The sequence below is a fragment of the Podarcis liolepis genome, assembly GCF_965112155.1.
Source record: "Podarcis liolepis genome assembly, chromosome: W".
NCBI classification, from domain to species: domain Eukaryota; kingdom Metazoa; phylum Chordata; class Lepidosauria; order Squamata; family Lacertidae; genus Podarcis; species Podarcis liolepis.
The window spans coordinates 32,957,657-32,968,334 of NC_139568.1; the positions used below are offsets into that span (position 1 = coordinate 32,957,657).

The following is a 10,678-nucleotide window of genomic DNA, read 5'->3' on the forward strand; positions in this document are numbered from 1 at the left end:
TAATGAAGCACAGTGGACCAACACCAGCTGATGACATGGCTCCCTAAATCTCTTTTCTGATGAGAGCAGCTTTTGGATCTCATTTGGAAACCAAGAACCCAGAGTCTGGAGGAAGAATGGGGAAGAACACAATGCCAGATGCTTGAAGTCCAGTGTGAAGTTTCCACAGTCTGTGTTGATTTTCCATGATATTCTAATTTTTCGAGTTTCACCTGTATGTCAGCTTCCTATGTTCCTATCTCCAGCATGCCTTATTCTGCTACCCACAGTGACTGCCAGGCCCTTCATCCCTGTTGCTAAGCAGTGAGGATCTAGGGTCACCAGAAGTATCAGCCAGAGGGGCAAGAAAAGGTGGCAGGCAGCCTTCAAACCCTGTTTGAGTTGCGAGGCATTCCCTCACCTTCGTGGTGTAAGTCTCCAAGTGGAGGTTCAAAGCGGAAACTTGGAAAAGGGACTCAATGGTGCAATAGGATTCTGACAGCTTGGTCAGAAATAGCTTCCCAGGCTCCAAGAAACACACCTCCATTTCCTGAACAGAGAAGATGATCTGATGGGTAACACTTGCCATCTGGTGGGTAACACTTGCCAATGTGCATCAATATGTATGTATTAGAAAAATGTGTCACATAAGTGGAAAATAAAATGAAAATGCACATAAGGGGAAATTTCTTGCATAAAACTATAGTCAAAACTGAACACAAAACATTTAGAGAGATCTGTACTAAAGCAGTAACATATTTTCATGAGGATTTAAAGCAAAAACTCGCAAATTGTTGCAAAAAGTGGAAAACTGAATTTAAGATAAAAAGAAATGAGAAACGGAGAGAACTGAGCTTTATTTCTTTATTACATTTACATCCCACCTTTCCTCCAAGAAGCTCAATGTGGTGTACATGGTTCTCCTTTTCCCCATTTTATCTTCACTGGAACAACCCTGTGAGTTACGTTACACTGAGAGTGAGTGGCTGGCCCAAGGTCACTCAGAGACCTCCATGGCCAAGTGGATAAATTTGAACCCTAGTCTTCCAGGTCCTAGGCCAGCACTCAAGCCACTACACCACATTGGCTTCACATTGCAAATGGACAGATTATCCCATCCCTAGTACTATCAATAGTGATGCACTAAAGTACAGTGGTACCTCGCAAGCCGAATGCCTCGCAAGACGAAAAACGCGCAAGACGAAAGAGTTTTCCGTTTTTTTTGTTTTTTAAAAAATGATATTTATTAAAAGTTTAACAATTACAAAAAGAGAGGAAAAAAAGACAATAAAAAGTTACAATACATCAAAAAACAAAATAAACAAAATAAAAAACAATACAGCACAACAATAAAAGAAAAATAAAAAACCCCACAAAAACATTTAAAAGCAAAAACATTTAAAAACACATCCATTATTCCCATGTCTTTGTCTTTCATTTACTTGTTTCGTCGACCTCCTCACACCTCCCTTTTTTGTATTCTAATTCAATTTAGCTATTTCAGCAAATCCTTTCCATCTTTCTCAATTTTTGTTCTATAATTTACCTTAACCCAATCTGACCTTAAATTTTACACTTTGACCCATTAACAATCCATTTTTACTTAATTCTTTATAACATTTCTGCTAAAACCATGTAACTTCATTCCAGCATCCTTCTAACATTCATTAATTTTGCTGTATTTTTGTAAATATACTTTAAATTTTTTCCAATCGTCTTCCACCGACTCTTCTCCCTGGTCTCGGATTCTGCCAGTCATTTCCGCCAGTTCCATGTAGTCCATCAGCTTCATCTGCCATTCTTCCCTGGTGGGTAGATCTTGTGTCTTCCAGTGCTTTGCAATAAGTATTCTTGCTGCTGTTGTAGCATACATTTAAAAAGTTCTATCCTTCTTTGGCAGCAATTGGCCAACCATGCCCAGAAGGAAGGCCTCTGGTTTCTTCAGAAAGGTATATTTAAATACCTTTTTCATTTCATTATTTATCATCTCCCAGAATGCCTTAATCTTTGGGCATGTCCACCAAAGGTTTTAAATTGAATGTACCTTCAGTTTCATTACATTTCCAACATTTATTATCGGGCAAAGGGTAAATTTTTGCAAGCTTGACTGGTGTTATGTACCACCTGTAAATCATTTTCATTAAATTCTCTTTTAAGGCATTACATGCCGTAAACGTCATACCAGTGGTCCATAACTGTTCCCAGTCAGCCATCATAATATTATGTCCAACATCTTGTGCCCATTTAATCATAGCAGATTTCACCGTTTCATCTTGAGTATTCCATTTCAACAGCAAGTTATACATTCTTGACAAATTCTTAACTTTAGAATCTAACAATTCTGTTTCCAATTTTGATTTTTCCACCTGAAAGCCTAATTTTTTGTCCAAGTTATATGCCTCCATTGTTTGATAGTAATGGAGCCAACCTCGCACTCTATTTTTTAATTTTTCAAAACTCTGCAGTTTTAGTCTATCTCCCTCTTGCTCCAGAATTTCCCAATACTTCGGCCATTTGGCCTCCATATTGAGTTTTTTCTGAGCCTTTGCTTCCATTGGTGCTTTAACCTTGTCATACCACAAATATGCATGCCAACTGTCAGGAAACTGACATCAGAGCAACAGGCGAAGGAGAGGCTCTCCGATTCTGCAGGGGAAGGTACAAGCACTAGGGGGAGACGCAGTTTGATGGAGGGGGAAGGAAATCAGCGTAACACCAAGGATCCAGGAGAGCAAATGGAAGATGAGGTGGAAGGGCTCCGGGATTCTTCCTTGGAAGTCAGTGAGGAGAGCCCTGGTCCTCCACTACCCACGCCCTCCTTGCGCAGGAGACTCCCGCGCAATGAGAGGCGGAGACGATTGGGAGTCAAACAACTCTTATGCTGGCAACGGTTTAAGAAACGCCCACAGACAGACTCTGCGAGCGACTGAGGCAGCCACGCTGAGATGGGCTGTGCAGTCAGGACGGTTTAACCCAGGCAGCCAAGCTCCAAAAGGGGACAGTTTACACACGAGTAACTCCAAACCACTACACCAACCAAATACATTATTAAAACCTTCCAAATCCAACACGTCGGTATTTTCAAGAAGCATCCATTCTTTCAGCCACCAAAAAGCGGCTGATTCATAATAAAGTTTAAGGTCTGGCAGGGCAAATCCACCTCTTTCTTTAGCATCAGTTAATATCTTAAATTTTATACGAGGCTTCTTGCCCTGCCAGACAAATCTAGAGATATCTCTCTGCCACTTCTTGAAACAGTCCATTTTGTCCAAAATTTGCAGTGTTTGGAACAAAAACAGCACTCTTGGCAATACATTCATTTTTATCACAGCGATTCGGCCTAACAACGATAACTTCAAATTTGACCATATTTCTAAGTCCTTTTTCACTTCAGTCCAACACTTTTCATAGTTATCCTTAAATAAATTCACATTCTTGGCCGTCATATTAACCCCTAAATATTTCACTTTCTTAACCAGTGTCAATCCTGTCTCCTTCTGAAACTTATCTCTCTCAATCTCAGTTAGATTCTTCTCTAGAACCTTAGTTTTCGTCTTATTCAACTTAAAACCTGCTACCTGACCAAATTCTTGAATCAGTTCTAATACTCTTTTGGTGCTAGATTCTGGCTCCTGTAAAGTCAATACCAGATCATCAGCAAATGCTTTCAATTTGTACTGTTTGGCTCCCACTTGTATACCTTTTACCAATTGGTCCCTTCTAATCATATTTAACAAAACCTCCAGGACCGATATAAAAAGCAATGGAGAGATTGGGCAACCTTGTCATGTTCCTTTCTCAATCTTAAATTCTTCCGTCACTACATCGTTCACAATTAATTTAGCCTTCTGTTCTGAGTAAATTGCACCTATACCGTTTCCAAAACCTTGACCAACCCCCATCCCCAATAAATTCTTCTTCATAAAACTCCAGGAAATGTTGTCAAAGGCTTTCTCCGCGTCCACAAATATCAAAACTGCTTTAGTATTAATCTTCACTTGTAGTTTTTCTAAAATGTTAATTATATTCCTCGTATTGTCAGACAAATGTCTGCCCGGGAGAAAGCCCGCTTGGTCTTTATGGATTTCTTCTGCTAACACCTTTTTAAATCTTTTAGCCAAAATGTCTTAATCCACATTAAGCAATGATATGGGGCGGTAGTTCTTTAGCTGTGTCTTTTCAGTCTCTGTTTTCGGTATAAGTGTGATGTACGCTTCCTTCCACGACTCTGGTGCCCTTTTCTCTTCCAGTATTTCATTGCAGACTTCCTTTAAAGGTTGTATTAACCATTCTTTCAAAGATCTATAATATCTTGAAGTCAGTCCATCCGGCCCTGGAGATTTACCCAATTACATATTCTGAATGGCCCCTTCTACTTCCTGTTCCGTTATTTTGTGATTCAACATTAACTTATTTTCTTGGGAAATTTTTTGTAGTCCATTCCTTTTCAAATATTTATCGATGTCCATTTCTTTCTGCTTCTCCTGTATATATAGTTGTTTAAAATACCTCTGGAAACACTTTCTAATTTCCGCTGGGTTCTGTATATTCTTTCCTTCCACTTCCAAATTCGTAATGGTATTAAGTTTTTGTCTTTTTTTCATTTGCCAGGCCAACAGTTTCCCACACTTATTTGCCGATTCAAATGTCTTTTGTCTCATCTGTTTGATCTTCCATTCTATTTCCTGATTCATCATTTTCATGTATTGTACTTGATATAACTTTATCTCTTTCAAAATCTCCTGGGACTTTGATTTCACCCTCAATTTCTTCTCACCTTCCTTTATTTTTTCCAGGATTTTATCTTTTTTCTCATTTTGCATTCTCTTCTTAATTGCATTCTGTTGTATCAAAATTCCTCTCATGACAGCTTTACTTGCATCCCAGATTACTCTTTTTTCCACAGTAGTGTTGGTATTTATCTCAAAATAGTCTCTCAAAGTTTTTTGGGCCTTCTTAGTAAATTCTTCATTCCTAAACAAGGAGTCATTCATCCTCCATCTAAAGGAACCAATTGGCATCAATTTCATTTCCATCTTCACAGCATTATGATCGGAGCAGGTCTTGGGACAAATTTCAACTTTACTAGTCTTCGAGGCCAGTCCTCTAGTTACCCAAATTTGGTCAATTCTTGTCCATGTCATTTTAGCCTCGGAGAAGAAAGTTCCCTCTCTTCCCAGAGGGTTCTTCGTTCTCCAGATATCAACTAAGTCCAAATTTTCAGTCATGGCAAAGAAAGTTTTTGGTAATCTTCCATCCTTGGTAACTGTCTGTCTTTGTGCCTTGTCCATGTTTGTAGACACTACACCATTCATATCTCCCATCAAAATCATATTATAATCCATGTAGTCCATCAGGGTCTCATGTAATTTTTTAAAAAAATCCGATTTTCCTTCATTTGGTGCATAAATACCTATTATCAAGAATTTTTCTCCTTGCGTTTGAATTTCAATTGCTACGAATCTTCCTTGATCATCTTTAAATATAAATTTTGGTGCTAGACTCTCCTTTGCATAGAGGACCACTCCTCTTTTTTTAACTTTATCTGATGAGATAAATTCTTGGCCTAATCTTTTATTATTCAATAACTTCCTATGTAACCGTGTCACATGTGTTTCTTGCAGGCAAATCAAGTCCAAATGCTCTTTCTTCAATAAATGAAATACTCTCTGCCTTTTTCCTGGGCTGTTCAGTCCATTAACATTCCAGGTCAGGACCTGCAGTGCCATCGTATGGTTACTTTTGTACCCCCCCAACTGCCCCCAAAGCTTGCTCCTCTTCTGTTGGTAATGGTGTTGGCACGTTCACTGGGGGGTCCAACCCAAAAGATAATGTTGATATGTCCAACGTTCCCCTATTTGGCGATGTTCTCTCCAATGCTCTTTGCTCTAGTCCTCTGTCTGATGATCCTCTGTCCAATGTTGTTGGCTCTTTTCCAATTCCCTTCTGTAGATCTTCTTCGTGATTATACAGGAACTTTATTTTATCTTCTACTGATCTTATTTTAATTTTCCTTCCTTTGAAACTGAAGGATAGGCCTTGAGGGAATTCCCACCTAATGTTAATTTTGTTCCTTCTCAACAAAGCAACTAGATCTCCAAAATTGAACCTGAGGTCCAAAAGGTGTTTTGGGATGTCTTTGAATATTTCCACTCTTGACTGATGTATTACCAGGGTCTTCTCGTAGTGCCAGCCCAGAATTTTATCCCTCTCTTCTTTAGATCGGAGGGTAATCAGACAATCTCTTATTCTGTTCTTCTCCTTCTTCCCTCCTCTTCCAAGTCTGAAGGCCCTCACAATTTTAAACTCCTCTGTTCCCAAATCCAAGTCCCAGTGGACTGCGAATTCCTCCGTAAGATAATCTACCAGAGAGTCTTTTTCTAGTTCAGGTACAGCTCTAATCCTCAGGTTTGTCTGTTTCTCCTTGAGCTCAATCATAGAAAGCACCAACTTATGGTCCTCGAGTTGCTTCTGCAGGTTTGGAACTCTCTCTGTTTCCAGTTGGGTTACCTTTGCTTCCACATTTTTAAATGATATTTATTGAAACACAGGATTTAAAAAAAAAATACACAAAAAAGACAAAGTTACAAAAAAGGAAAGAAAAATAAAAATAAAAACACAAAAGGAAAAAGAAACAATAAAACCACTTTTTCCAAATTCTCCAGATTTCATTACCTTCTTTCCCTGACCTCCTCCCCCTCCCATCTCTTGTTTCTTGATTGGTAATTGTCCCAGCAAATCCTTTCCATAGTTCATAATATTTTATCATTATGTTTTCTTACTCTAATCTCATTTTATCTTTTAAAAACAAACTTAAAGTTTAAAACTCAAATCTCTCCTTTTTTTTAAAGAATTCCTCAAAATCAACCCTTTTACCAGATTCTTTAAATATTTTAGCCAGAGCCAATTAATTTCATTTCAGCATTTTCCCAACATTCATAAAACTTTTCTAATAATAGTTATAATATTATAAAAAAGTTCAATTCGAACTTCTTCCAGCGTCTCCTCCCCCTGGTCCCGGGGTTGTCAGTCTTTTTTCCCCATTGATCTAGCGCATTAACCTGGTGCCCTTATATCCAAGGCCCTCAGATCTCTTCCATGTCCCTTTCGCAGCTCTTCTTCATTTGTTCCTTTCAGTCGCAGGAACTCCAGCCTTGTAGTATTTTTGACCCTTTTCGACAAATCAGCCCCTTTCACATAGTCCAGACTAAGCTCCATGTAATGTTTTACAGCATGTTTCAGATTCCCTCCAAACTTAAAAAGCTCAACCACTCCAAATCTCTGACGGCCCATTTCCGGACTCTGAAAGTCCAAACTTCCCAACATAGGGGGTTCAGACCAACCCCCCAATTCTAGTCCAATCAAGACTTTATCTTTCAAATCCAAAGGCTCATTTTCCTGCTGGGCCAAAAGTCCCTCCATCTCTGGCTCCCAAGATTCAACAAAGTCCTCTTCTTTTCGTTGTTCTGTCTTAGCACACTCCTGTTTTAATTCCTGAATGGGCTCCTTATGATTTTCCACTGCCTGATCAAGAGCACTGGCAGCTTTTGTCATAAAGTCCATCTTCTGACTTAATTGGTCCAATAGGGCACTTATGTTGCAGAGAGCACCCAACAGTGCTTCTGAAGTCATTGTCTTACAAGGTCACAGAACTCTTCCCACGATCGAAATCAGTAAACAATTGCAGTTCCCAGGTTACAGTTTCATGGCTCCCCTCTAGGGGAAGAAACTTCCGATTGTTCTTTACCTCGAGTACCTAAGGAACAAAGTATCTTCCTCAAAATATTCTGTCCATTTTCTTTTTTCTTTCTTTTTTTTTTTGAAAGCGAAAAGAAACAATGGAGTCACAATGTTTCCCTCCTTTTAACTATCTGTCAAAGTATTTCTTTCTGGTCAATGAGCTTCAAAAGTCAAATCTGACCCCCCACTCCAGGGGCAGGACGGTGGAAATTTACTTTACTTTCACTTTATTTCCGCAGGTTTTAACAAGTCAATAAAAAGACCCCCTTCTTCTCCTGCTTCCGAAGGGGGGTTCCACTGTTTTAAATGGTGAAAGACGATCTTTTAAGAGAGATTTTTAAGGCTCTAGTTTGCATTGTCTTTGCTTTGTTATAACACAAGGGAACGGAAAGGCGACTTCCTGTTTAGCTCTTTCCGTTTCAGTACCAAATTGGGGTAAATTTTAAAGTCCAGATTCCTTTAACTTCGCCAATGCTTGTTTAAAATCCAGATATTTAACGTTCCAGCACTCATGGTTGGTTATTTTAGTGCCAAATTGTCCCAGGAAGAAGGCAGCACTCTCCGATGACAGCTATGCGGCTTCGCTCCGCAGAAAGAGCAGTCGACTCACAGCACAGCGCCACTTCCCTCTCTTCACTTCGGAGCCCGTTTCTGGGTTCCTTAGTGGGTTGGGGGCGCTAAAGGTGCCCGCCGAGTCCCACGGTCACAGGCTTCATCCGCCTGTGATTTCCAGAAGGGTCCCCGCTACGCCGCAGCGGTAAAGACCCGTTTCATGCGGAGCTTGTCCCTCCTGTTCAGAGGGAGTCCGCCATCATCGGAGGCGCCACCCCGGAAGTCCTACCTTTGCTTCCACAGTAACAACCTTTTCCTTAACTTCCTCTGCGATCTGTCGGGTTGAATTGGACTCATTAACCAATTTCTCAATAGCTTCTGTATTGGAGTTAACTTTTTGTCCCAAACTATTTATGCTTTGTGTATTTTCTGTTTTTTGAGTCGTTCCGCAAGACGAATTTCCCTATTGGCTTGCTTCGCAAGATGAAATGTCTTGCGAGTTCTTGCGAGTTTGTTTCCTTTTTCTTAAAGCCGCTAAGCCGCTAATAGCCGTGCTTCGCAAGACGAAAAAACCGCAAGACGAAGAGACTCGCGGAACGGATTAATTTCGTCTTGCGAGGCACCACTATTGTGAAGAGGGCTGCCTACCTTCCCAACGCATGCCAATTCCTGCCGTAGCGTCACCACCATCTCTTCGTAACGGCACCTCCTGCTCTCTGAGATATGTTCCACAATGTCACTGTTTTTATTCTCAGGAACTGGGAGGGAGGGAGAGAGATTAGACTGTATGCACAGCTGTAGAACTCATGCCAGGCTAGCATAAAGAGAGAGATTACAATCCCTTCTACATCAAAAAATAGTAATGTGTTGTTGTTGTTTTTACAAAGCCACTGGGTTAGCTGACATTCCCATGCTGCTAAAGAAGCCTGCCAGATTTTAGTTCCGTCTTCAGTTTTATGCACAAGTTCATAGTTACTCATTCTTATATGTTTTATTACAGTTACTTAAATAAAAGTGGTTTACAGACAATAAAAGGGGAGGGGTTGACCACAATAGTTCAGGCATTGGTGACTTCAAGATTGGATTACTGCAGTCAACTCTGTGTGGGTTTGAAACTAAAGTTAGTGCAGAATGCTGCAGTATGTTTGTTGACAGGAGGCCCTGTCAGCATAAAACACTTCTGCTCAGATAACTGCACTGGTGGCCCATTTGGTAACAGCCTAAGTTCAAGGTGTTACTATTGGCAAAACAATTTTGGGTTTTAAAGACTATCACCATCAGGTTGAACTGAGTGTGAGAATGCAGTGGCTACCAGTGCAACTGGCAAGGTATTGTCCAAAAACTGAGCAGTGGTGTTCTGCACTGGCTGCAGTTACTGAGCTGTCTTCAACGGAAGCCCCAAGCAGAGTACTTTGCAGTAGTATAGCTGGTAGTCTGCATAAATGAAAGATAACACATTTGCTAAAAACACCGATTATGGTGCCAGAATTAAACTGGTAAACATTTACTTATGACTTCAGCAAGGCCTCGGACTTCCTGGGCAGCAATAACATTTTCACTTTCTTGAGCCTTTAAAAATGCCAGTGTTGCAGCCTCTCTGGAATAGAAACAGAGTGGGAGGAACTTGAAGCAAGAGACACTTGGGATTTGAAGTAAGGGTGAGTGAGCGGTGTGGCCTGGAAAAAGTTCCAAGGGTCAAGCAGAGAGGCCACATTTGGCCAACAGGCCTGACAGCACAGAATAACATCACAACTCTGTTCCTTACTTGTATTGCACTGGATTTTCAGTGATGTCATCATTGGGCATTCCCTCAACCCACATCTGCTGAGGATGTGATAAAAACCCATTGCCTGAGCAGGTTTCCACATCCCTCACCACCGGAATTGTTCCTGGGATCTGCGGGAGCTTGTGCTGGGCTATCTTGCTTCTCGCCTCTCCCAGAGTGAGCACAAGGTTTATCTAGCCAAAGCCAAAATAATTAGACATCGTCCTTTAAAGTGAAAGAGGGCATGCTTATACTCACCAGAAACAGAGTGCACTTGCCAAGCAAAGTTAAGTACTTATGGGTCCCACCCTGATTTAATTCTTCGTAATATTTTGTTGTCATTTTTTAATAGCTAGAATTAAAGCATCTTGTTGAAGGTTAATGAAGTGAAAGTTGGCAAGTGAATAAAGGAGAAAATTGTAAGGCAGGGTTTGAATGGTAATGAGAGGCAAAAAATAAGGGGAAAGGTTTTTCCATACAACTTCCAAATTACAATTTTCTCCCTTACAAACATGTGTACTAAGATTTCAATTCACCTATGTGAGCATGAGTCCCCAAAAGCTTGTGTTGGCATTCATCTGTCTTAGGAAACAATAGGGGAGTGTGCCTTTGTGGGTGAAGTCAAACTTTTGGAAGGTTACA

General features: G+C 40.4%; 1 protein-coding gene across 1 annotated transcript; it reads right to left on the minus strand.

Annotated features, from left to right (window-relative positions):
• Positions 1 to 296: 296 nt before the first annotated feature.
• LOC310697835 (coiled-coil domain-containing protein 180-like) lies at positions 297 to 10,110 on the minus strand (the record flags this gene model as incomplete). Its single annotated transcript, XM_083484461.1, has 5 exons — positions 10,037 to 10,110; positions 9,780 to 9,868; positions 8,920 to 9,029; positions 401 to 529; positions 297 to 311 (listed from the first exon to the last, which is right to left on the minus strand). Exons 1-5 carry the CDS (start codon positions 10,090 to 10,092, stop codon positions 297 to 299), a joined length of 399 nt encoding a protein of 132 aa, XP_083340587.1. The 5' UTR covers positions 10,093 to 10,110.
• Positions 10,111 to 10,678: the final 568 nt, after the last annotated feature.